This window comes from Pholcus phalangioides, unplaced genomic scaffold (assembly GCF_987345545.1).
Source record: "Pholcus phalangioides strain wild (caught in Gottingen) unplaced genomic scaffold, Ppha-v1.0 ptg000010l_1, whole genome shotgun sequence".
Taxonomy (NCBI): Eukaryota; Metazoa; Arthropoda; class Arachnida; order Araneae; family Pholcidae; genus Pholcus; species Pholcus phalangioides.
Window position 1 is genome coordinate 20623792 of NW_028301603.1, and position 26736 is coordinate 20650527.

General features: G+C 37.5%; 2 protein-coding genes and 1 non-coding gene across 4 annotated transcripts in view; 2 read left to right on the top strand and 1 right to left on the bottom strand.

The window, feature by feature from the left end:
• Positions 1-2: 2 nt before the first annotated feature.
• On the top strand, positions 3-11922 carry LOC149081093 (stromal cell-derived factor 2). The gene is made up of 6 exons (XM_089237875.1): positions 3-220; positions 5260-5369; positions 6357-6439; positions 9207-9346; positions 9521-9602; positions 11705-11922. Exons 1-6 carry the CDS (start codon positions 133-135, stop codon positions 11874-11876), a joined length of 675 nt encoding a protein of 224 aa, XP_089094001.1. The 5' UTR covers positions 3-132; the 3' UTR covers positions 11877-11922.
• A 2455-nt stretch (positions 11923-14377) lies between these two features.
• TRNAL-UAG (transfer RNA leucine (anticodon UAG)) lies at positions 14378-14458 on the bottom strand. Its single transcript has one exon. It is a non-coding gene; the product is annotated as a tRNA-Leu (tRNA).
• Positions 14459-22934: 8476 nt separating this feature from the next.
• Positions 22935-26736, top strand: part of LOC149081095 (phospholipid-transporting ATPase ABCA1-like) — a 113865-nt gene continuing 110063 nt past the window's right edge. For both annotated transcript variants that reach the window (XM_089237877.1, XM_089237876.1), the window contains exon 1: positions 22935-23066. The gene's annotated coding sequence lies outside the window, so the exon portion shown is untranslated. The remainder of the gene's footprint in view (positions 23067-26736) is intronic.

Consider the following 26736-nt stretch of genomic DNA (forward strand, 5'->3'; position numbering starts at 1 on the left):
CAAACACCATTAATTTTTTTTTGTTGTTGTTGGTCTGGTAGTGGTAAACATGAGTTTGCAGGTCTTTTAAACTGACATTTAAAATAAATTAAAATCATTGCGGTGATTATTTAAAATTATTTAAGATTTAAAATGAATTCCACTGGCCATTTTCTATCATGTTTCGTTGTTTTATTTGTGTGTTTCGTTGTACTTGACGTGTTCAAAGTTGTTGATGCTTGTAAGTAACTGTCCATTAATATTAATAATTATAATGTATGGCGAATTAATATTTGTTGCATTTTAATAAAAAAAATCATATTTCCAAAATTGCTTTATTATTTGTTAACTGTCATGTCTATTACACGACGTGTTATACGCCCCCATAAGGGGCACTCCCCCTTTATTTGTTTTTCTACACCAAACCTGCTCAACCCCTACAGTGGACCAAATATGGCTCTCTGAGTTATCTGATGTGGGTCCATGACCTCAAACTTAATTTTGTGAAAAATGAATCAAGCAGCACATAAACGGATCAGATCATTTAAGGGACTCGCGGTGGATCCATATCACTTTTCCAACCAATGCCATAACTGTGGGAGAGGGAGTGGGTCTAGTGTCCCGAACCGAGGGGACTACAGAGTTGTTGAATTCACCCTTCAACTGCTGCTTCTACATTACATGGGGCACCAAAAATTGGGTTGCCCCAACCCTCCGAAGCAGAATGTTTTGCGTTCTGCAACTGGACCTCGACTGACTGGAAATTTTCTGCGGTAGAGGTTCCCATAATAGCATTTTCTATACCTTTCTTGTTCTTCTAGATTGTTCTGCAGTATCACTGATTGCCACTGTGGTGGTCATAGTGATGGACTCACATTGCGAGGACCGGGGTTCGAACCGCACCATCATGGTGCCACAGTGGTGGTTGGCTGAAGTTGGTTTCTGTAGTTTCCAACTTTAAGGTGCAAATACGAGCTGATCCTTTTTAAAGTTTTTGCCACAGAGACCATCATGCCAACAATGATACAATTATCAAACCATTAAACTTCACTTATAGTGAGAAAAATTGATGGCAGCACTACTAACGGCAAGCATTACGCAGAAACAAACTTCTCGTTAGGTTCACAACACATGCACATTCCAAGTGTATCAATTCGTAGTTCCACAGAGGAATGTGTGGACAAGGTACATGTATGGTTTAGTAGTAGCACCGATTGTTTTGTAACATACGCAGCAGATTTCGGCAAACTCTTCTTTGGGGGCACCGACTTACAAATTATCTAGTTGTAGGCCCTGTAATGTGATTCTCAGTATATTTACATATCACTTGAGTAATGTGTAGCACAGTTCCAGAACACTTAAGCAGCCTGCTATGTAGATCCAAATTACTTGAATGTGATCTGCGGCACATTTCTTGATCACTCCAGTGACCTGCAAAACATTTACAGATAACTCGAGCTTGGAGGCTGATAAGGTGCTCTAGCCCTGGGACAATTATAATTATCTTTTTGTTTTTTCATGCTATAAATTCACTACAGAAGGGTCTGTGAAAGATCCCAGCCTAAGGGTCATGCTCAAGTGACCTGCAGCATAGTCCCAGATCACTCAAGTGTCTTGCAACACATTTACAGATCACTTAATTGACCAGGGCCGCAACAGGGGGGGGGGCAGGTGGGTCTGGTGTTTGGGCAGTGGATACAGGGAATTCATCCTTTAATTTCTGTTTTTACATTATATGGGGGCGCCAAAATGTGTGCTTGATGCTTGAAAATTATCTATTTACAGCCCTGTGATTCTCTGCATATTTATGCATATCGCTTGAGCAACATGTGGCACAGTTCCGAAGCTCTTAAGCGGCCCACAGTACAAAAAGTGACCTACAGAACATTCACAGATCATTTAAGTGACCTGCTGTGGCACACTCCCAAGTCACTCAGTCGGCTTGGGGCATATTTACCAACCACTCAAGTGATCACCAACTTATATACATAGCACTTGAGTGACTTACGGCACATTTATAGAAATCAATGTCACTTAAGTAACATTGTTGGTTTTCAAACCAATGAAGTAGCCTGCACTCTCCTAAAGGTTCATCACTCTTGTTCTACACTATGAATTTGCTCAAAAAGAGCCCCACTCTTAGGGGAAAGGGTGGGGGGACATATCCATTTTGCCATAAAACATGCATTAGTATCTCTGAAAGGGTTGTTTTCTTGCCGCATATGGAAATATATTTGTTTGAAGCTGAAATTCTTGTATTTTACAATGCGATTTTTCCCAATCAATGGTCTATCAAGCAAATGTGCTATCCAGTAGATCAGTCACAATTTTCCTTTCCTTAAACACGCTTTCATGGCATTATGAGCTGATTCCTGAAGGAACAACTAACTTCTTTCCAAAATTTGCCTTTCCATAACATCCAGAAAGTCTTATTTAGATTTGTGGCTAAGATTCTGTAAGCAGTACTGCACTAAATTTGGTGGTTTTGTCACCAACTTGATTACTTTGGTGCTTTGAAAATGTTTCATTGGCAACAATGTTTTTCAAGCCAACATGCTATCCTTATCTATTTTAGCACCATTTTGGTTTCTTATTTTTACCAGCACAATTAGCACTAGCATTTTAGGTCCCATTATTGTGTTCGTCATCATTGAAATTATTTCTTTATTGAGCAATAAGCCGAAGCACTGTTTTGCATTATGCACCCTTTTGTTGTGAAATTTTTTTCATGGGTGAGCATTCTTCAGTCAGATAAAAAACACTTCAGTTTTTGACAGAATTTGATGTGATATTTGCAAAAGAAATCATAGTGCCTTGCCAAAAAAGTGTCGCTTGCATGGTTTTGAACAGTTGATTGGTTGGCATTGGTTTACCAGATTGGGATCATAAAATCCAAGTGTAATGTTTTGATGAATCCTGTGGCCAGTAGTTTCTTCATGGGTTTCAAAATTCCTCCTCACCAAGTTTTAGCTTGCCAAAAAAAGAAATGCTGCATTTCTTTTTTTGTCTGCCATCTTGATTTTCACAATGTCAGAAATATTTGATGAGCATAAAAAATTCTAGGTCGCTAGGGGCAAAAACCTTGGTAAAATTGGAAATCTCTAAATTTAGGGCAACCCGCTTACGAAATCTTAGCCAGATCTGAGATGGAAAAACTCTTTTTACTGTTGCCACCTGGGGCGACTATTGCAGTGCAGTATTTCCACTCTTATGGATGTATTCACCAACAAAGTTTGAACTATAATTACTGGTTAAAGAATTATAGATTGACACGGATTGGTTAAACTCCTGAACTCCAATCAATGTAAATCTCCAATCCTTTCATCTGCGATTATAGTTTAAACTCTGTTGGTGAATACGGCTGTTAGTGCATCATGTTACTAACGGATACTATAAGGAAAGGTGATGAGTCTCTGGTGTATTAGATAATGCGCTTTTCTGTTCTGTAAGAGGAATCTGGTTCAATATCTGTAGAGGACAACTAACTTTTCTTTCCAATATTTGTCTAGACATAATATCCAGGAAGTCTCTTTTCCAGATGTGTTGTTTTCTGAATTAAAAAAATCCTTGTCTAGTTTGCTGGAAAAATTTCAAGGATGAATCAGCTTAACCACACTAAGGTTTTAGTGATAGACGGATATAGACTTGAAAGTCTGGGGAGGGGCAGGATGATGATGATGATATCAGTTCACATATACGCATATACATTAGATCAGTAGGCTCCACATTTGGTACTGGGGACTGTCCATGTGCCTCCCTTCCCCTGTATCTCTGCCCATGGGTTTTAGCAAGAAATTTTGATTATCTTTATTTACAGAATCAGTGATAAATATGGCAACCTTGTCCTAACCTCACTGCGCATTAGAAAAAGGAAGGGGGAAAGAAAAAATATGTAAAAGGAAAAAGTATAATAAGTACTATAGATCAGAGGGTTTAATAAGAGTATAATAGGTAGTATAGGTAAGGAGTTTATTTTTAGAATTCTCCTTTCACCCTCGCCCTACATGTTCTCTTTTGCTCTTACATGTATATAGTAGAAAGATACATTATAAAGAAAGGAGGGAAACAAAAAGCAACTTCTGTAGATAACAGGGTTGCTATAAAGCTTCGTGATGGTCTTTTCTCTTGAAAAGAAAGAAAACACGAGAAACTTGTTTAAAATTTATTCCGCTGGTGTTTGGACGTAACATTATGCCTGTGATCGTAAATATGTTAAAGGTGAGTTGATATTGCTCGAGCATGTGAAAGTACATGCTCTGAGTCTTATGGCATCTGTCAGATATGGAATAGCACTTTGCACTGCATCACCAAAGCTTGTAAAAACAAATACGGCACTCACACTTACTAGTCTGAATTGTAATAACTTGAATAAAGGATCAGGGCAAATCTTTTGAATAAAGGCACAATCGGCAAATTCACCTTTAAATACCAATGCAGCTTGAATAATCATGGGGTTTAAGAAATGCTGTGCAAGCACTCCAGGAAAACTTATGCTTTTGGATTTTCCCAAGCTAAAACCTTGTGAGCAACCTAAAGAAGTGTGAATGTAGACCAAACAAGCCAAAGTCTCCTGTTTGTTCTAGTCTAGCGAATACAATCAGTGTGAACCCACATTTAAACTGTAGTTTGAGGATTATTGAGTCTCAGTCTAACTAGCCTTCATATTTATAGGTTCACTTGAGTGTAATCAATCTTATTTTTGTGAGAATTTTTTCGTTATTTTTGTGAAAAGGGTCATTAATTTTGTGAAAAATAAGTAATTTTGGGGAAAACAAAATAATCTATTTAACTAATCACAAAGAAATGAAATGCCAATTTATGATCTCATTAATATGTATTTTGTGAAGGGTCCGGAAGACAGACCCAAATTTTGGCTGAACAGACACCCTAGTACATTACCGCACACCAACTCTGGTCATATATCGCCATACTGCAATTTCCAACCAGTGGAGTTGGATGGAAAATGAAGGCTCCATCCATCTGTGGTTGCCCCGGGCTTGGTAGGTAAATAACTTGCTTCTGATGTTCCATGCCTGGATTCGAACCCCTGGACCTTGATGGCAACCTTCATAGTAGAAGACAAGCATCTTACCACTGTGCCACTACAGACTCCTGGTAATAAGTTAAAAGGACAATCTATATTTCGAATGGGAAGTCATCTCCAGTGGAAACAAATTCAGTGAATTGAAGTACAGTCACAATTCACCAAAAATGAAATTTTTGTGACCAATCAGGTTTGCATGCCAGTACTTAATCTTATTTATCCATAATTTTTTTCAGCTCTATATGCATACGTTACATGTGGGTCAGTGATAAAGCTCCTGAACAAGAATTTTGCTGTTCGTTTGCATTCCCACGAAGTAAAATATGGATCAGGAAGTGGACAGCAGGTAGGTTAGCTTAAATGTGATCGAACTTGCCATTGAAAGAGAAACTATTCTGTATCTCTATAAGCTAATATACACTTATACTAATTTTTTAAAATGTATATATCTGTCTTTTAAACATGAGAGTTATGAAGTGTCATAATTGACAAATCGGAAAAGAAATTTAATAGGTGGCAGAGAGTCAAACTGCTTAGGAGCATACTTTTGCGTGTCTGTGAATAAATAACATTTTATTAAATTCCAAAAATCATGAAATAAAAGGCCTATTTCTCTAGCATGTGTGATATGTATTATCTTCAGCCTAAAAGCAGATATTGTCATTGGTGACATAGCCAGGGCCCTGAAAGCTGAATGTGCCAAAAACTGATGTACGTTGCAGAACAATCTGGGAGAATTTTTGTTTTCAAATGGAAAACACTATGAGAATTTTTACGACAGAACATTTGAAGGTTGTCAGGTCAGTTGAAGGCTCATTGCAGAACAATGCAAACAAAACATTCTGCTGTGGGGGCTAGGGGTTGTCTCTGGTTCATAAATAAGTTTTGTCAAATTTTAATAAATATATATACACTAACGCGTTTTTTCTGTGCATGGTATGTCAATCCATATTACACATGCCAATGAAAAATATTTAATGGTTTTGCATGCACACAAGCTTTTTCACAGTGTACTGCAACACACACATGCAGCTTAGATGGTGTGTTATTCATAAGTAACATGCTCTGATAACTGATGAGTAGGTGCCAGCAAAATGTTCACATAAGACACTGCCTAATATCTAAGTGATCACACCTATCTTCGGTTCGACATTGGTGGGTATAGAATAGAATAATAGCTATTGTGCCTTCCATAAAATGAGACACTAGTGTGACAGCAAATAGTTTGAAAATCTCTAAAAAATATAATTTGAAATCGATTTTATAATTGAATGCAATAATTTATTTTTGTTTTATTATTTCTATATTGATTTTGTGTATTTTAAATTTTTAGTCCGTTACTGGTAATAGCAAACAGGATGATATCAATAGTCATTGGGTCATCAAAGGAAAAAACAGCAAGATGTGCAGGCGAGGGTAACAATTACTTTTGAAATATTGTTCAATTTATCTTGTAAATGTAGATTTCAGTCAGATTCTTACAGTGGATTTTGAAAAACTACATGAAATAAAATAAATAAGCATGGTTGCAATAAAAAAATAAATGTTTAAGACATACAAAAAAAAATAATTCACACACATTTTTATTTATATAAATACAAAGGCAGCAACGGGCAAAACGCCTAACAAGGAACTGAAAAACTATGCCTACAAAAAATATCATTTATGTCATTTGTAATGAGTAGAATCAGTATATATGTTTCTAATACAGAGGCTGGTCAAAAAAGAATAAATTTATTTTCAAAAATGCAGATGTATGTCAGATACCAATGTATTTCAAAATTACCTTGCTTTAAACAAGATTTAGATATAAATCCTGATAAACACAATTGCTATTACACAGTTACTCTGTAATCAAACAATAGCAACAGTTGTATTTATGATGATACTGTTCACTGCACTGCAAGAGCACCCGAACCACCTTGCTTTAAAAAACGCATCCTTTCTTGCAGTGTGTAACTAACCAAAATGTTGGTTGTGGTAAAACATCTTCACCATATCCAATATTTCTGCAAATGAATGCAATATTTCTAGGCTGCATATTTCTCATCATAAACAGACTCCATGTTAGGGCAGTGTTCGCCAATACGCATCTAGATGCATGATTCATGCATCCAAATTCAAATTTACTCTCAAAATTTTGTTGAGTGAAAATACTCCTTTGAATTTTTGGTAATTTATTATTATTAAGTTACAGTACAGTTATTTCTCTGTTTTTGATTTTAAAAAATAATCCTCGTTTTTCAAAATTTCCCCTTTAGGTTTTCGAGAAGAGTAAAATTATTCTTCCAAATTAGTTTTTCAGATAACACTGTGTTAGGGTCTTTTACTTTACTCTTATCTTCCTTCTGGTGATTATAAATATTAGTTTACTTTACTGAGAGTTTTATACAGTAAAGCCTCCTATAACCATCACTTCCGAACAACAGTAACCTCTAAACAATGGCCAAATTTTCTTGTAACAGAACGCATCCCATTTGATTAACATTAAGGTTAACCTCTGAACAACGATTTCCATATAACAGTGACTTTTGGAAATTAAAATGAAAGAAAAGTGATGGATTATCACATAAGAAAAATAACCTTAAAGATTTGCTTTGAGGGAGTTTTTCCTTCCTTGAGCTCTCTGAACATAAAAATAACTACGGTTCTATGTCAGTAGTGTTAGAAATGCAGTCAATGTACCCTGGAGGTTCCCCAAGTAGATGCTAACTGGTGCACTAAATACATTTTGAAAAGAATAAAGCAGAATTTAGGGTTTGAATTTGACAAGTGGCTATATCATAGACCAGAGAGTCCTTATTTTTCATGCTGTTTAACCAAGGATGCCCAGGTAAGCACTATATGAGAATACTGCCCTAAATAAAACAGTAGTTGATTATATCGGAGGATGAATCTGATTTAAAGAATACATGTTCCAGGATACAAGGATTACGCCGCAGCTATACACATTCTTTTTCATCAAATTTTTCAGTGAAATTAATGATTGAAAGTCACAAAGTTTTTCATGAAAAAATGTGCATCTTCAATACAAAATAAATAGCGTGCTACAAAACAGCTTCCTGTAATTAATTGTAGCATAGGTTGTTATACAATTCTACACGCAATTAAAAATTTTAATCTATGTTTCAGAAATATCAAACGTGGTTAACAACAGTAACCTCTCAATAACAGGGACCACACTTGCTTGGTCCTATTAGTTGTCAAAAGGTTTCATTGTTCTCTCAAATCTCTCTTAATCAATGTTACGTTAATCATATCTTTTCCTATATTGGTCTTGAAAAATCTAGTTTTGGATTATGTTTTGATAGGTTGACTTTAGGTCTTGATTAAGCTGGTTAAAAGTAAAGCGTATCGCTGCAGTGTTGAACGGTTGAGCATTGTCGGAACGCGTGTGCGCATGATTGCTGTGTGCTTTTCTGGTGACCTTGGCTGAGGTTTTTTTCCCTCATTGCTATCTTTGTTTTTTAATGTGTGTGTGATCTTCAATTTAAATTTAATATTTTTTTTATTTTAATAAAATTTAATTATTTTTTACATTTTATTTTGTTAATCGTTGCACAGGTTTAATGGGATTAATTTATATCACCACCAATCACCAGATGCATTCTGGTTGAGGTGAAAACAGGAGTCACAATATTTTCGGGGGCAGGGGGTTTGGGCTGATAAAGGGAGATCAATCAAGTAAGTGGTAAAGCCGTTTGCAGGCCTGTGGCCCACATCAAATGTTATTCTGCCTACAGGTGTATTTACTAATAAAGTAGCAAGTGTTTGGCAATAAGTTGCCAAGCATAACAGCAGAGACACACTCGTGCATGCACGTTCTAACAATGCTCAACTTGCTCAACACTGTAGTGAGACTCTCGTGTTAAAAGAGGTTTTACGGTACACACTGAAAGTGAAAACTGAAATGCTGTACACCGAATTGAGGAATTTAATGATACTTAAGTATTTTAATGTCACCACACAGCTTTTTATTATTTTAATTTCAAAAGTTCATAAATTTCTGTAATTGAATGCTTAGATATCCATAAAGATATCTATAAATCATTTGTGCATGCATTGTTATACAAATTGAAGATGCTCTGCAAGAATTAAGTCTCAGATATATTGTTAAAAAATTATTTGCAAAAAAAGTTATGTCATTATGCTTTTAGAGTTTCACAATTTTACCTTTGTGCAGGCAACCCATTAAATGTGGCGATACGATTCGGCTTGAGCATTTAGAAACAAAGAAAAACCTTCACAGTCACCATTTCTCATCACCGCTTTCTGGAAATCAAGAAGTTAGTGCGTTTGGAACTATAGGTGAAGGAGATACAGGTTAATATAGATTTACTTTGGTATATGTATCCAAGTCTCATCTCATGATTGGAGAATTATATTGTGACTACAGAAAGAATAATTGTAAAATATATACAATCTTTAAATCTCTATTTCAAGAATTGGAAAGTGAATTGATTGATTTCACAACCCCTTCTCTTCATTTTTGTGCAGGTGACAACTGGATTGTAACATGTAGTTCTGATTTCTGGGAGCGTGATGGTAGTATTAGATTAAAGCATGCTGACACAGATATGTAAGTGTTCGTGAATGACCAGACAAAAAAATTCTATTTATTTTTGTAATATTTGCATATGTTTGTCGGCAAACATAGTTAAGCACATGATAGTTTTTAGATAGTATAAGAATTTCTGTTGGTAACAATATTTACAACAGACATTTTTGAAGAAATTCTAGGGTCAGTTTTCTTTTTTTTTTTTTCAAGCTTTTATGGCATCTCTCTTATTCCTATTTGCATTCTTTACATCCCTCTTAGAAATTTGCACTACACTTATTTCCATATTTCCATCTTGAGACAGCAATGGCAGTTCCGTGGACTGGTCTCCTCGATAAGGAGAAGGCATCTCTCTCTGAGATGTTCTTTTCCGATGCTGTATCTGTCTCTTTAGGCTCCCCAGCCTTCTCAAAAGAACTGTTCCAATCCCACCATCATCCAGGCCCTTGCCTGGGATTCCTGCTTCTTGAATGGCCATCACTTTCCAAGGAAGGACTTTGCAGTGACAGGCCTCCATGTAGGATGACTTGCTGTTCTTTCATTGTGCTCAACTGGTCGCTCCGAATGTCCAAAGGAGTCCATGCTTCTTCAGGAAGTCCAACCCGAGGATGCACGAGTCCCGGATGTCGGCTGCGAAGACAGCATGGCAATAGGCGACCGACACCAACCTCGCTGAGACTTCCAACTTTCTACGCACAGTCACCTCTTCCGTGACTGTCTGCAGGGTCAACAATGATGACACATAGAGAAGTCACTGCTGGAATCTTTGATCCAGGTCTCTCCAAATGATGCTGACGTTTGCTTCAGGGACGATGCCCATCCAGCATGGAAAATCATCAAGTTTGCCTTCTATGTAGAGTCCATGCTCCCCCACCATGCTGCTGTGAGCCATGGTACACTAGATGCAGGGTGCTTCCTTCATAAGCAACAGACTGAACCGGATCTCTTAATAGTTCCTTTTGCATTGCCTATCGGAGTTAAGTCTGGCTTAGCTGTCCAATCCCCAAAGCTTTTCTTGGCACTTCCCTGGAATTCTTCGAGATCCTTGTGTATGTCTGTTCTGAAGGCAGTGATGGATTTGTTGGTATCCACAATAGATGAGGTGATGTCTTCTTCGATGACAGCGAGAGACATGTTGACAGCAGCAACATCCTCTTTGCCGGCAATCCTGGACTCCAGTTTGTCCATGCTAACTTTCATCTGGGCCATCATCTCCATTAGCTGCTTGAAGTGTTCTTCTATCTCGTCTTTTTCCATACTACTTGTTTTGGCCATCCAAGTCCTTGTAGTGTGCCGCTTCCGACACTAGTTTTTGTTGTGGCAGCTGGGGCTTATTGAACTCCTTTCACCAGATTGCCTCGTCACGAGGATTGCTCGGGTTCTTTGCCGGGACTTGAAGATGGGCAAAAACTCATGGGAATGAGGATTTGAGAACAAATAAATGCCTTTGTGTACATGAACTAGAAGTCCTGCTAAAACTAGAGCAGCCTTCTAAACATAGGCCTTCTCACTTTGAATTCTACTGCCCGAGTCCCTAGAATCGTGCTCTTCTAGTTGAACAGTCACATGGTACGCGTATCTTGCATGCGTTCACAAAAGCCTCTTCAAATTCCTGCCCTTCGCAACATTATTTCAGTATGTATAAGGAACCCCATAATTTTTTTGGGTTTCAAGTTTGGAAAAAAAATTTCAAAGATATTTTTTATTTACACGTTATATTTTTTATTAACATCATGGAAACTATTAAATTCCCTATCACTCTCATCTGATACATCTCAATCAGATACATCAACTATTTCTTGCATATTGCCCATGACTTGTGATGTTGTACATTATGAAGATTTGTGTTTTTAGAGGAATTGAGAGTAATTTGTTAATATCTATAGTATTATCCATGTATGAGAAACCCACCCACTTTTAGGACCCAATTTCTGATAAAAAGAGGTTCCTTATGCACATTAGAAATACAGTATGGCAAAACTAAATCATTGGCAGTGTGTGAGAAGATTTTCTCAAGATTTTTTGGGAACATTTCAGATATAAAGGAGAAAACCAATTTATGATGTTATGATTAGTTCTTACGTTCATTTATAATTTATGAAAAATTTTTCTTTGTTTCCCAGGTGGCTCGGTGTCACTGGTCATACTTATGGACGGCCGATTTCAGGACAACGAGAAATATGTGCAGTTTCTTACGCTGACAGCTCTTGCTATTGGAAGACTGCGGAAGGCGTTTACATCAAGCCTAGTGAGATGCCTAATCCACAACTTGCTCATGTACATACGGAACTGTAGGCTTGAGTTTTTTTAGTATCAATAAATTATTGCATTTGTAATTTAATACATTTTGTTTGATGGTACTGGTTCTGTTTTTGTTTTTATTGTGAATTTCTAACCAAATATTTACTTCGAGGTTTTTCTCTTTCACAATTTAAAAGAATTTGGAAACCTGCATCCATATACAGTAATATTTATTTCAATTTTATGTATTTAACTTTGGTAATGTGGGAAAAAAAATTCAAAAAAGTCTTTGCAAAAGAGGGCTTTTTTTAAAAAAAAGTAATCTTAAAATTGGTATTTAAAAATTTCACACACACTTATCAGGGTGGGCAAGTTTTTTTGCCATAGTGGAAAAATTGCAGTAAAAACCGTGGAAAAACCACCTTGGCAAAAATTAAAAGAATTCAAAATTTGAACTTATATTTTCGTGAAGCAAGTTCTGAGAATCTTAGCTTACTTCACAAAAGTGAAATATTTTACAATGGCTCATCGTTCATTGGAAGCAGCACCACAATTTAAAACAATTTTTTTTACCTCTGAAATCAGCGCTGCTTTCCTTTCAATTAGACAAAGGGGTTGGAGATAAATGTGAATAAAACCATTTTTGCCAAGCAAATTCCTTATAAAGAATTCTTAATGAAGCACATGTCTTTTCCTAATGATATCCAACAACATGACTTGATATGAGCTGTGTCACAGAAGTGAGAGTCATCCTCATTTAATTACTTTTTGATAAAAGTGAGTGAAGTTAGTGCCACAAAGTACATTCCAAAGTATAAGATAGGTAATATGTAAATAGATCACACCATAATTGACTAAGCTCATAGTATTTTAATTTTCAACCTTTATGTTAAGATTTTTGTTAATTTTTTTTTTTTTTTTGGCATCTCTTCAATTAAAAGCAAACATTACAATAGCTTGCTATTTAAGCCCTTAACTTATTTACACTGGACCTTGTAATTTACACATTTCGCACTGTGCTTTTGAAAGTGGTCTTGAAAGAACATCATTCTTAAATATCTTCATAATTTACTGTGCATCGAAGAATAGAGCTGGCTGACTGGAGCTGAGAGACACCAAAAAAGAATGTAATATATATTGTGAAAAGAAGACAAAAGAATTATCTATGGTTCACCGTTTTGGCCAAAAATTATTTTTTAACCACGTGATTTCTTTCATTTTGCATTGGCTGGAGTCAATCTTATAGATACTGAAATATAGTGCTACGATTTTTGTTTAATTTTTAAAAAATTAAAAAGAAAATTTTGAGGGAATTTTTTTTGTCTGATCATATTGTTTCGGGGGGCACCCTCTCCCGTGATACTTTGAGTGGGAACCCTGAAGCAGCGTAACACAACTGTAAAAGTGTAACACAATTATAGACCTTTTCAGCTGCCTCGTTGGACATTTTGTCTGTTTTGGTCTTCGTATTTGTATTCTGGTTTTTTGTAGTATAAATAAGCTTTTCCTTATGCCAATTTAATATGAAGTTCTGTAAAAAATTGTTAGGAACAAAAATTTTACTTTCTTTACTTAAGAAATGACAAAGAATGTGAATTTATATACAATGATGAATTTACAATGAATAACTAAAAGTCATTTCAATTATTTATTCATTTCTAATGTATTTATGTAAGAAATGTTCATGAAAAATGAGGCATATTTTTCGGGATTGTGTTTTACACAAGATTTCCTAAAATCAAAGATAGTTAAGGACTGAAATTACCCAATCAAAGGTAGGCAACAATATTGTATACAACAAAATGAGATTTGAAAATCATTGCTACCAATTGCATGGAAAATTCATTTTAATATGAATATTCCCTAGAATATATAAGAAAATTTTAATTAAAAAAACAGCTTCATAAGTCTCTCAGAAGTGTTCTCCCCAGAACCTTAAGTTGCCCATTAGGCTTTTTCATGACACAGGAACCACTAAAAAAAGCTGCTATGCTACAATGGTAACAGCTATATTATCACTTTTTGACAATAAATTTGGATATCGTGCCCACTACCACGACCTCCTATATAACCTAGGTGGTCGTGCCACTACCCACACAAAAAAATTATACTAAGGCCTGTAGACACAAAGGTCGGATATGCTATGGATCAGTCGTTATTCAGCTATGTGCGTGCTAGAGGCTATACTGTAAAACATCGAGTCGAAGCACCGGAAGAAAGAACTACGAACATTCACCTTGTGCGCACTATTGGTAACTCCAATAGGAGGGGATGCAGATTTTAAGCAATTCAAGGTCATTCAAGTATTACGTCAGCATCGATAGCTGCCCGCGCACAAAGGAGAGGTTTTTTTTTTTTTTTAAATTGCGGCCCGGTGCGAGCGCACTTTTCACACCTGCCGAAGTTCCAGGCCTGCAGGGTAAGGCCTGCTCAGGTATTGTTTAAGAATTGGTTGAAGCTAGCTTTACTTTGGTTATTGATAAAATAAGTGCGTTCGCAGGATTGATGCATTTAATTACCAAAAAAAACGAGAAGCCAACAAGAGTGGAAAAATTTGGCAGCGGTGGGATTCGAACCCACGCCTCAACGAGACTGGTGCCTAAAACCAGCGCCTTAGACCACTCGGCCACGCTACCACGTTGCGAATGCTTGTTATATACTTGTCGCTTTTCACCAAATGCTACAGATCCACTTTTATCGAACGTAAAAGACAGCTGCATACACAACTATCGTCGGTTCTCATTTACGAAGTGGATCTATGAGAGAGAGAGAGAGCATAGAGCCATTTCCGTTTAAGTGCTTAACGAAAACGGAACTTCTTAAAGGGACGTGAAGCCCGGCGGTAGCTGATTTTTTATATTATATAGATTTTTTTCCTGATCAATGCGCTGCAACCTTGTTTCATTTAAAAATCATTTGATTTGAATTTTTTCTTCCCACTACTACCGCAACTGGGGGACCTCGTGCTTTCTCAAATAGTAAAGTTTCGAAACTCTTTTCCAGAGAGATCGTCCTGTCCTACCTCCTTGATTCCCCTTAATTAACTCTTTAAGCTGCTTTTAAAAATTCCCCGATCCGCATTGTACTGCCACAGTGGAAATCACTAAAACCTTCTAGAAATTGCCAACTATTTTCAAGAATAATATTTTTTCCGATTGCGGAGCATAATAAATGCTCCCCCACCCCAAATAAAAAATGATAAAAATTAAACAAGGAAAAACTAGTTTTCTTTTATTTATGCTGTAAGCTCCATGTTATAGTAGCTTGAAGGGGAAAGGACAATATCGCGTGTCTCTTCCCTTCCATTATCAGACTTTGAAGAAAAGTTGACCCCACCCACACTGCCGGTTGAACAGGACGGGGTAGGGGGGAAGAAAACATGTTATCAGGAAAAGAAAACTTACAACGGTATTTGGGCTCAGAGTTGCCGGAATAAGAGCGTTTTAAGAATCCGAGTTATTTCGGGTTGCCGATGTGTCTCGGGATTGCCGCTGTAAGGGTTAAAAAATATTGTGTTGGGGGGGAGTAATTGTACAAAAAGACATAGACCTACATAACATAATACATGTATACATATATTCTGAAATTGGTGGAAATATCAATTTCAGAATTAATGAAAGAAATGATTTTAGAATTAATGAAAGAAATGATTTTAGAATTAATGAAAGAAATGATTTTTGAATTAATGAAAGAAATGATTTTTGAATTAATGAAAGAAATGATTTTAGCATTAATGAAAGAATTAATTCAATAATTAATGAAAGAAATAACTAAAGCATTGACTAATGTTTTGTCCCATAAGAACCCGGAACCCTGTCCTAGGAAAACGTGGAGCTAGAGTTGAACTATGTTGATGATGACCCTCTCAAAAGTCGAATAATATGAGAAAAATCTACGAAAATTATGGAAAATTCGTACAGTGAAGGAATCCCGTTATTATTTGGCAAACGAACTTAACGCAATATAGGATGAGATAGATGGCTTTTTCTCATCCCCAGATATCAAGGGAAACAGTTATTTTCCGGATATTTTTGCTGAGGTGAACTCGGAAAGAAAAGTCATCACGTCTCCGCCGGGACTCGAACCCAGGCCCTCTTGTGTGGGTGGATGGTGTAGATGGTAGCATGCTTGCCCGGTATGCAAGAGGGCCTGGGTTCGAGTTCCGGCGGAGACGTGATGACTTTTCTTTCCGAGTTCATCTCAGCAAAAATATTCGGAAAATAACAGTTTCCTTATTACGCAATATAGTTACCGCTCCTGACTGACATATCGCCCAAGGATCCACGGATGGTCTCGTACAGGGCCAGAACTGGGGGCAGTGCCGTCTTAACGCATGGGCCCACCTTAAGAGAAGAGGAGCCTCACAAAAAATGAGATCTGGTTGAAATTTTCTATAATTTACTATGTAAGGCCTCCGGAGAACCAAAACCACTTGGCCCGGGGGGCCCATGATACTCTTAAGACGGTCCTGACTAGCGTGGGGGGGGGGGGCGAAGAGTGCAACTACTTCGAGAGGCAAATTTTGGGGACGAACAAGAATACTGTTTGAATTTTACATTAAAGGGGCAACGGAACCACGTTAATCCCCCCCCCCCCCCACATACAAATCCCAGTGGTCCAGAAAATTCGACTAGAATTGGAGAAGGGTTGTAAAATTTGTCCAGCCCACAGGAGGCAAAACCATGAATCTGCCTCTGTGACTGACCATAACGTAATCGGCATTGGTCATTATCACATGAGTGGTATTTTAATTAGTGAGTAATGCTTATATATATCCATTGCCCTATCTTTTTATCGTCGTCTTTGAAAGGAAGCCGCCGAGAGATTATAGATCGATATCTCTTCAGGGTCGCGTTACACAATCGATTTCACTCACCTTGACATAATAAATTCGTGAACACTGCATTCATTTTTATCTCACCAAAATGCGTATGATATGTGACTGAAATGACTAGTTGAATTCTGAGAATATTCCGAACGGTTTAGGATCCAGTTAGTTAATGTGTCGGGACACCTCTGAAGACATCATTGAATAAATGCTTCATGATAAAACATCCCTGGTTTTTAAGAAAAAGTGCGTCAGAAGTTCTATAGACCCTGTAGATGTTCAGTTGAGCTTTATGATACTGTGATTGAGTGAAATTTTGGCACTTGAGATTTAGTGAAATATGGGGGGGGGGGGTTTAATGTAGGGGTTAAAACCCCAGATTCAATTGAATCGGGGTTCTTAACCCTGTAATGGGGAAATTGTAACCAGGGCCATAACTTGTTTTCTCGGATCCTAAGGACATATTTTTCTTTCTCAAGTGATCTTTGAAATGGCTATGCTAAAAAAAGGAGGGTTTCTTGCCACAGCCTAGATAACAAGTTCTCTTCAGCAACAAACCTAAGGCGACCATCTATAGGTACCTCATTTTCCAACCCAACTTTATCAATAACAAAATTGTCGTAAGGCAGTTTTGCCACTTCAAAAAGCATACGCATACATAAGCACACAAATGATTACACTATCTAAATTTTAAAATCCCACTAATCCAAAAACCCGCTTTAAAAAAAAAACACAAAAGAAGTGACATATACGTAGCAGATCTTATAGGTATATAATGGAGGCGTGGGACATACACATATACACACAAGTCCATTGATTTCTTTCACGCGGAGCACACCATCATTATTCACGTCACTGCCGGCAAAAGAGCTACCGTGGTTGGCTGTTGTCTCTAATTTGGAGACAACAAATTCACTTATTTTTCTCTAATTTTACCATCCATCAATGAAAGGACAGTTCGGTGTTTTTCAAAGTGCTTCCACAGAGATGTTCCGCGATGGCCGTCTGAGGAATTTTCGAAACCACGTTATATTAAGTAATTAAACAATCAATCAATCAACTATTATTTGAATTCAACGTGTTCGAAGTTTTGGGCTTTTATAAAATTCACAGTGAGTGTTGAATATGTTGTTGGTTCTATTTCACCAATTCCAAATACAAGTGAAATTAAAGAATTTTCAACGTAGAAAAATGCTGAGAATTCTTACACTTTCCTTGTATTTTTCAAACGTTATAAAAACTTACATAAAAAATACTTTCCTTTTGGCTAAAACATAGTGAACTTACTGAAGTCCCTTGGAGTCACAAAGCGTTTGTATCTATATGTATGTTTGTATTTGTGTATATGTTTGTGTTTTGTGATTTGTTTATATAATAAAAAAAGTTTTGTTCATCATATACACTCGCCAATTTCGAAAAAATGTTTTGTTTGCGGGAAAAACTATTTTTCGTTGAATTTTTTCATTTATTTCTTCAATTCTTTTAAACCTAATTAATAACCCTCCCACGTCCCTACATGCCCCCCTATAAAGTTGTTTCTGTACAGTATTACACTGTATTTTACTTCATACAGCCCAAAACATAAATTAAAAAAATGGACAAATTGTACTTTTTAGGCTTCAAATATCTTGAGTATTTGTATTGTAATCTCTGTAAGTAAAAATTTGGTGCTCAAAAAATTAAAAACAAACAAGTTTTGAGAGAGAGAAGCGGCGTTTCTCTCTACCTTACCTTAAACTAATTATTTAACTAACACATTATTTAACTTACATAAATTAAGCGAAATATACTGTTAAAAAAAACCGTAAAAGTGGTCTCAAGGAAAACGATTTATTGTGCAATTAATATGTCTGAATGAAATTAAATGACTAAAAGAATAGAAATGTCAATTTCTAAAAAGAAAAAATTGAACTGCAATCCGTTATTTTCGGTATCACCATTTATTTTTTGTCTGTTTTTCACATCAATTGCTGATTAATTATAATTTCTTCTGAAAAAATGCGTATTTAATCAATTAAGTAATATAGTCCAGAAGCACCGACGTGAAGAAAACATTGGGAGGGCTGAAAGTTGTTGGTCGTCCCGTATATACGGGACTTGAGCGCGCACGCAGATGAGGGAGAGTGCATTACATTGTTTTTTCAGAAATTATTGGAGGGGCTCAGCCCCCTGACAAAATTTATTGTGGGGTTCAAATGGTCTCAGTCTCTAGGTTCCGGCCCCTATGATATAGTTTATATATTATAAATTAGACAAATTTTATTTGGAAAACATGAGGTATCTGATTGACTTATCACGCTTGAAAACACGAGTTTTATGGACTTTCCTTGCAGTAGCAAGTTTTAATACCTCATTTATATTTGAATACAAAATACAACACCACAACAGGCAAAATGCCGAACGATGCGGCTGAGAAAAAGATGTCCATAACAAATATGGATGTCATACATTACCAAAATACAGCAACCCAATTAAAATGGGAATACATGGAAACATTTTACGTTTATTACATATTTTTGAAACGTTATGAGTTCTCCTTTGAACAGTCATAAGTGCAACTCGAAGATACTATTTTACAACGATTGCCAACGATTTTCCGATTTGAACTTTTGCTATCCGTTGCTCCCTGCTATGACAACGTTTACCTGCGACGCTCCAGAATAGTCTAAGAAAGAACCACTCTAAAGCACTGAATACACAATCATCAATATTCATAGCTTATCTTCCATCTCGCAAGTCGAGACTACCATAGAAAACAGAACAAAATATCCCCGTGGAGACCTGACGGCGGTCACGTGATATAATGTTGGCGTAGAAAAAAAAGGATTTCCTTCGTCCAAATCTGAAGAATTTTGTGTATGAGAGATTGGTACAAAGCCTAATTCACGTGACGTGACCATTGCAATGTTGAATCTGTGAGACGGGATCTTGGTGAAACAGTACTTTTTTGTGCATCAATCTTGGCCGTTTAATCTGCATCTGTTCTTTCAAATTTCCCAGAAGTTTGGCAAAATTTTTTCCAATCATTGTCTGACCCTTCTGAAAGTAGTCTATATAGCCGATATATCTTGAGAGTACCAAAAATTGTGGCCGTCACTTTTCCAGCAGACAAAACAATCTTTGCCTGGTTTCGTACCGTTTCACCACGCTCTATTCACTGCTGTTGTTCTCACTTTTATGTATGGTGTGACGAGTCCATGTTTCACCCACAATTAAAAATCAAAGCCGAAAGTTTTTAGGGTTATGAGCCAATATTGACAAATTTTCTTTTGAAATGTCTTTTACGTTCGATTTTGTCCAATAATCAGCAATCGCGGCACGGTGCCGCCGGCACCCACCTTGCTCAAAGCTTTTTCCTTTTTGATTTCTCATGGATAATACTGTGAACCCGTTCTTTCGAAATGCCCACAACATCAGTTATCTCACGCACCTTCATTCTGCGATCTTCCATGACGCGGCATCATGTTTTTTTTTCAATTTTTTTTCTTCCATTATAGTGACATGGACCGAGATCCCGGGACGTTCTTTTTCGGTGTATGTGCCGCCTGTTTAAATTCGTTGAACGAAAAATGAATGGTCTTTATTGATTGGGCAGAGTTCCTCCGAATGTATTACAATTCAACTTTGATCTGGGCAGCTTTCAACCATGAGCGGAGAAACGGGAGGGGGGGGGGGATGAACGTCAAAGTAAAGCCTACTGATCTAATGTATATGCGTATATATGAATTGACATCTTCATCATCATGCCCCCCCCCCCCCCCAGACTTTCACGTCTATCTCCTCCGATGCTTTCAACTACTATTTTAGATAAAAATTTTATTTATTATTAATTTTTTTTTTCACTCAAGGCACTTATTTTTAACCTATTTCTAAAGTAACTGCTACCATTCGAACTTAGATTGACTCCAAAAAATGAATGACAAAGCGCTTTGTGCTCAAACTTGTTGTGATATAAAGAGTGATACTTACAGCTGTAATAATCTGAAAGCGATGACGATGCCATTTCAAAGAGATTTACCATTTTTTTTTGTCAAACGGCCTAAAAAAAGTTAGGCAAGTTAGAACTTTCAACATGGGAAATCCCGAATCCTAACTCCACACCACCTGCCCTTATTCCAATCGATGCCGATTGCATGATTGCTCTTTCGTTTCCTAAGGCCCCTTTCACACGGAGCGGATGCGGATGCGGACGCGGGTCCGCATACCCTTTCAAACGAGCGCTGAAGATGCGGACGAATCGCCCGCATCTTTAGTTCGAAATTCGTGCATAAAAACTGTTTTTTCGCAATTTTTGTAATTATTTTTCTCCTTCACCCCTGATTCAGTGCCCATAGGCAGCCTAGAGGCATTCTTTGGTGGTTTTTATCATTGAGCCTAAAGATGCCTCCATTCCGATCCTCACAAGTAATCGATGGGAGAAAATATCTTAAAATATTTTCAAAAAATTTTGAAAAAAAATCTGTCTTTTCGGAAAAATATGAAAGAAAATTCCAAAAACATCCAAAACATTCGATGTTCCAAAAAAAAAAAAAAAATTCAGCAAATATCAAAGAATTTGCAAGTATAAAAAAAGGGAGGGGTTTGGACTTTCAAAATGTCTGTGCTTAGAAATATTCACATCACAATTCTGTCTTAGGCCGGGATTACACTATAAAAGTTTTGTAAAAGCTCTTTGATAAAACGTGAAAAATTCAACCATTAAGATCACCGGTTGCATTTGCTTGAATGCAAACGATGCGCCTATTGGTTGAATTTTTCAACTTTTATAAAAGATCTTTTACAAAACCTTATAGTATAATCCCGGCCTCAAGTATGGATTACACTATAAAAATTTTATAATAATTCTTTTAAAAAAGCAACTAATATATTTATTGGTTGCACTTGCAATTTATTAGTTGCTTTTTTCAAGTTTTATAAAATAACTTTCATAAACCTTTTAGAGTGAAATCCCATCCTTAGATTAGTCACTTCTGAAATATAAAATTTCATTTTTTTAAGTTTATAGACTAAATATTGAGTAAAATATACTTGTAGGTATCGAGGGAACCACCAAAAATATTCAAGCGCTAGGGTCTTCAAACGTCTTAATCCGGCCCTGAGTGAACACCGTACGTGGATAACGTTGTTTAATAAAAGTATTTTTTTTTAAGTTTAAAAAAATTAACAGATTAAAAATTAAAAAAAATAACAAATATTTAAAATAATATGTCAGATATAAATATTTATTAAATAATTTTAAAAATTTAAAAAGAAAAAAATTAAAATTTTTAAATTAAATTTAAAAGTTATTAAAGTATGTAGTCAATTAAATATTCATAATGAACAGAACGGCTTATAATTTTGGTCCCGTCAGTGGCCGTTGTTGGCAGGTTTTATTGTATAAAATTGTGAAATATGGACAAAAGGCAGTTGAAGTTGCTATATCTCAATCTCAGAAGGAAACGAAGGGATACACGTATGTAGGTGCATTATATTAATGAGCAGGGACCATCATATGGTGTTTTTAAGGGTATTTATGGCAAATAATTAAAAAAATTCCGTGAAAAATCACCTTCAAAAAGTAGCCAAAGATGCGGACGAATTCGCTCCGCATCCGCATCGTCTGAATAGCTCCGAATAAACCTATTGTCAAAACTTCTATGTGCGGATGCGGAGCCCGCACTTAGGTTTTGACACATGCGGACGACGTCCGGACCCGCATGAACATTTCCTAGGTGCGGAGATTTTTCGGCTCGTCTGAAAGGCGCAGTATATTCCAATTGTTAAAACTTCTTCCGGACCCGCATCCGCATCCGCTCCGTGTGAAAGGGCCCTAAGCCATGTTTGCGCGGAAAATACGTGAAAAGTCAATTCGTTGTAAAAAGGTATTTGAAAAAGATTTTTTTTCTCTATTTTCAATTATTATGAAGTTCCACTTTAGGTTATAGCGAGTAACCGTATTTGATAGAATTATACGAATTCCCAATCGCGATTCCGCTCATTGTGTGCCCAACGCGTGAGCAACAGGTGAACTACAGGAAGGAAGGTGCAGAAAATATTGAAAAAGGAAACGCTTCTCTATTTTTCCCATCAGTTTATTTTATTTTTAATACCCGACGTCAGGCAAAAAAAAAAAAAGTGTTGATAAGGTGTTGTACGCCTCGTGACACGCTAACTGATATAAATGCAAACAGTAGATAGATATACCTTCCTCTTTGGGACCCTTTTTTTTCTCAATATATTCCGTATTATTAACTGATAAGCAACATATATTTTTTTATTATTTTATTGCGGTGATTCGAAGCTGCAGCATCTGTGCGTGTTTTACAAGTTCAAGTGAACTCAGAAACGAGTCCCTCGTTCTTTGTTTTTGAAAAGTGTCTTTCGTTTGTATCTGGAATATTCCGATTCTGTTGTAAAGGATATCACAGCCACCAGTAAGTGTTTTTAAATTTGATTGTCCCTTGGCGATCCGTTGGATTCTATATGGACTGTTCGTGTATTAGATCAAATGCGTCGAATAGATAAAACAGATGCCTATCCTTTAAAAGACATCACTGCTGGACCTGATCTCTACATGGACAAGTGAGAATTAGCTCTGGGCGAGATAATTAAGGGTCTCCAAATTTAAAATACGTGTATCCACTAAGGAACAAAAAACTTTTGACCTTAGTTGTAGGGAAAGGGGGGGGGGGTATCAATTCTTGCTTGGCCTTCTTCAATCCAAAACCGCACCTCGCCAATGCCCTTCACCCGAAAATTTTCTGGCTATGTGAGTGATCTCGAGGCACCCCCTAATAAATCTCATGATACTCCATTATGCTGCGGCACACAGATTTGGAAACGCTGCTATAACAGTTTGGTCCACTTCACCAAGAACCTAGAAACGAGTAGGGAAGATAGTAGCTGTGGTGGTGGTGAGGGGGGGGGGGGGTACGTGGTTAAGCCTAATTTATAAATTCAAAATTTTATTTGTGTGTTAATAAATATACCTTCAATTACTTTGAGGGCCATGTTAGAGTCTGAGACCTGGGCTAGGGCCATGCTGTCTCGCCAAATAAGACGTTACATGCGATAACATTCGATTATATTACATATAAGATAACATTCGTGAGACGTTCCATGAGCTTAACTATAAGATAGTACCGAAAAGTCGAACTACTGGCTATCTAAGGACAAATCGGGGCTTAACTACTTTTTTTCGGCTAAGGACCGCAGAGATAGTTCACCCCCTGGGTGAATGTGACTTGTTCTGCCAAACGAAAGAGGGTGATAGACAAGCACAAGTCACAACATATGAAACACCCTACCAACAACGTCCTATCTCGAACGAGTTTTATTTTCGAGTTATGGTGGACAATCAATTATGGTAAAAAAATGCGTCAACTTTAAACAAACCCAAACTTGTGAAATTTCTGAGAGATCTACACGCAAATTAAGCACATATTTCATAAGAGCAAAAAAATCCTTTAAAGTGACACCTATTTCATCGAAATATCTGGATTTAACGGAGAGCTACGCTAGTTACACGTATCATTAATTGGCACCCCAGGGGGTCCGCGGTGCATTAATCTTCACTATAGGGTTCCGCAACATAACAAAAGTTGGAGAAACACTGACCTAGAGTGTTTTCCATCACAGTGTAAGACGAAAAGACTGATCTAGAGAGTGTGCAGTTGTATGAGTGAGCAAAAGAAATTGTGAATGTGTGAATGGCCAAAATAATGGCCCGGAGAGAGGGTGATCAAAAGAGTGACCCGGAGAGTGTGTAAGCGTGGGAGTGACTGAAAGAGACCTAGAGAGAGTGTATGCATGAAAGTGGCAAAAACGGAGACATAAAAAGTGTATAAGCATGGGAGTGTCACCAAAAGAGTGTGTAAGCATGTTATTGACCAAAAGAATGACCTAGAGGGTGTGAAAGCGTGTGAGGGAGAAAAAGAGTTACATGCATACGGAGGGGGGGGGGGACCAAACGAGCTATAGCAAAGCCTCCTAGATACTACTTCTAGGAGGATTTGGCTATAGCCCAGGGCGCAATTTTGACCATTAATTGGTCAAGAAATTAGACTATAATGGGTGAACAGCGACAAGATTTGTGCAGCCCACAGACGGAAAAACCATAAATCTGCCTCTGTTGATCTGAAAGATAGATTTGGCTGCACCGACGTTCACAAACATGCACTCTTAGGCCGAACACATAGTCAGGTGTCCACGAGCTACAGGAATGCATAATAGAGACTAGTGACGAAAACAATTGTATTGTTTTGTTTTACATACTCGAGCAGCGAGACAGAGAAAAGAAAGAGGTCACTTATAACGGGATGCACGACTTGAACAATCCTGTTTGTTTTCACTTCGATGTGCTGATTTTCGCTATCTGCTGATTGACCAGTTTCTCTTTTTTTTCCCTCCCCTGCGGAGGGATCATCCCCACATTACAATTACACGCCCTTACATTTCAGATCCCCCCCCCCCGGCCATTTTCTCTTTCTTCTTACTCTTTAAGTTTGTGCGGACATCTTTTCCCCCATCCCTATGCATTTTTTTGGTCCTAGACACTATTCTTGGAACTCGTATCTCTTTGCTGCACTTGGTAAGGGACCATTCAAGTATTACATAAGCAGATTTTTTAGCCATTTTTGACCCCCCCCCCTTGTCAGCAAAATTTCGTCAGCAGCTTAGGATATTTCATACCTTCAAAAAGGGTGGTTGATGACGTAAGCAACCTTCAAAACCCCCTCCCCCCTTGTCACCAAAAGTCAGCAAATCCGAAACCCCCCCCCCGATGCTGACGTAATACTTGAATGACCCCCTAAGTTAGGGGTCGTCTTAACACCTTGACTCACCCGGGAACGATTCGGAGTTCTTTCATGATAATGAGACCTGATACTATGATTTTTTGCGAGAAAAGCCCGACAAAATCACTTTGTCCTCTAGGGCCCATTGTATTGTTGAGAGAGTTTTGCCATTAGGTCCCTCGATAACACAATTCTGACACGACCCACCTGTTCGGAGGTGAACCTGTTCGATCACTTGAACTTGAGTGTACGTACACAATTCCCCGTTGAGTGCAACAATAATGGTTAGTGCACTTGTCACATGGCCACCAAAGCCATTAAGAGGTTGAAAAAGATAAAAGTAAAGATAATAAAGATACATTGTCTTTGGATGTGCGAGATGAGGTTGTGAAATGTGACAGCCATTTTCTTTATTGGAAAGGAGTTTTTAGACGCGTTTTAAGGTTACCATTTGAAGAAATTATTCAGCTTTATGCGTTTGATAGAGGGAGCTTTGCTATCAATACCAAGTCGCTTTGCGATTCAAGGATGGCTCATAGATGTACTTGATTCCTGCTTATTGTCTACTAAAACGTCAAGTTTCGTGAGCCATATGTCTCGTGATAACGACATTTTATGTCGTTGTTTCAATTTTATTGTTCCCCCCCCCCCCATTCAATTATCATGTTGATGTTTCGATTTGCAGAGATTATTTTCTTTGAAGTCAATATTATTGAAAGTTATCTTTTGCCAAAAGATATTGAAATTCAAGTTCATTTAAAAAATAGTTTGTGGCGATACACATTTCGATATACATAGTTCAGCATTGATATGATGTCGTGATTTAATATCATTCTTTCCTTGAATAAAGTAAACCGACCATATTTACCCCGGAGATTGCAATTACAAGCTTGTGAGTTGAGACACAAGTCGTGTCTCTCCTCTTGTGGTGGGTTGGATTGCTGTTGCGGCGTCCGGTCAACGGATTAATACCGCATATCCTATGAAAAGGATGGGACGGAGTAAACTTTTGAGCTTACCCCGGAGATCACCTCATGGTGTAAGATCTGTATCATAGACATGGGCAAACTGGGGTAAATTAAGGGAGTGGCACCTCTCTCGAACCATTGGTACTCAATTGCTGACCTGTCTCACCCTACTGGCAGAGCCAGAGCCGTCTTAACGCATGGGCCTACCCGGACACGGCCCGGGGGGCTCAGAAAAATGAGAAGTAGTTGAATTTTTCGAGAATTCGCCAGATAAAGCCTCAATGAAATCACTTGGCTCGGGGGCCCATGATGCTCTTAAGACGGACGGCCCTGCCAACCGG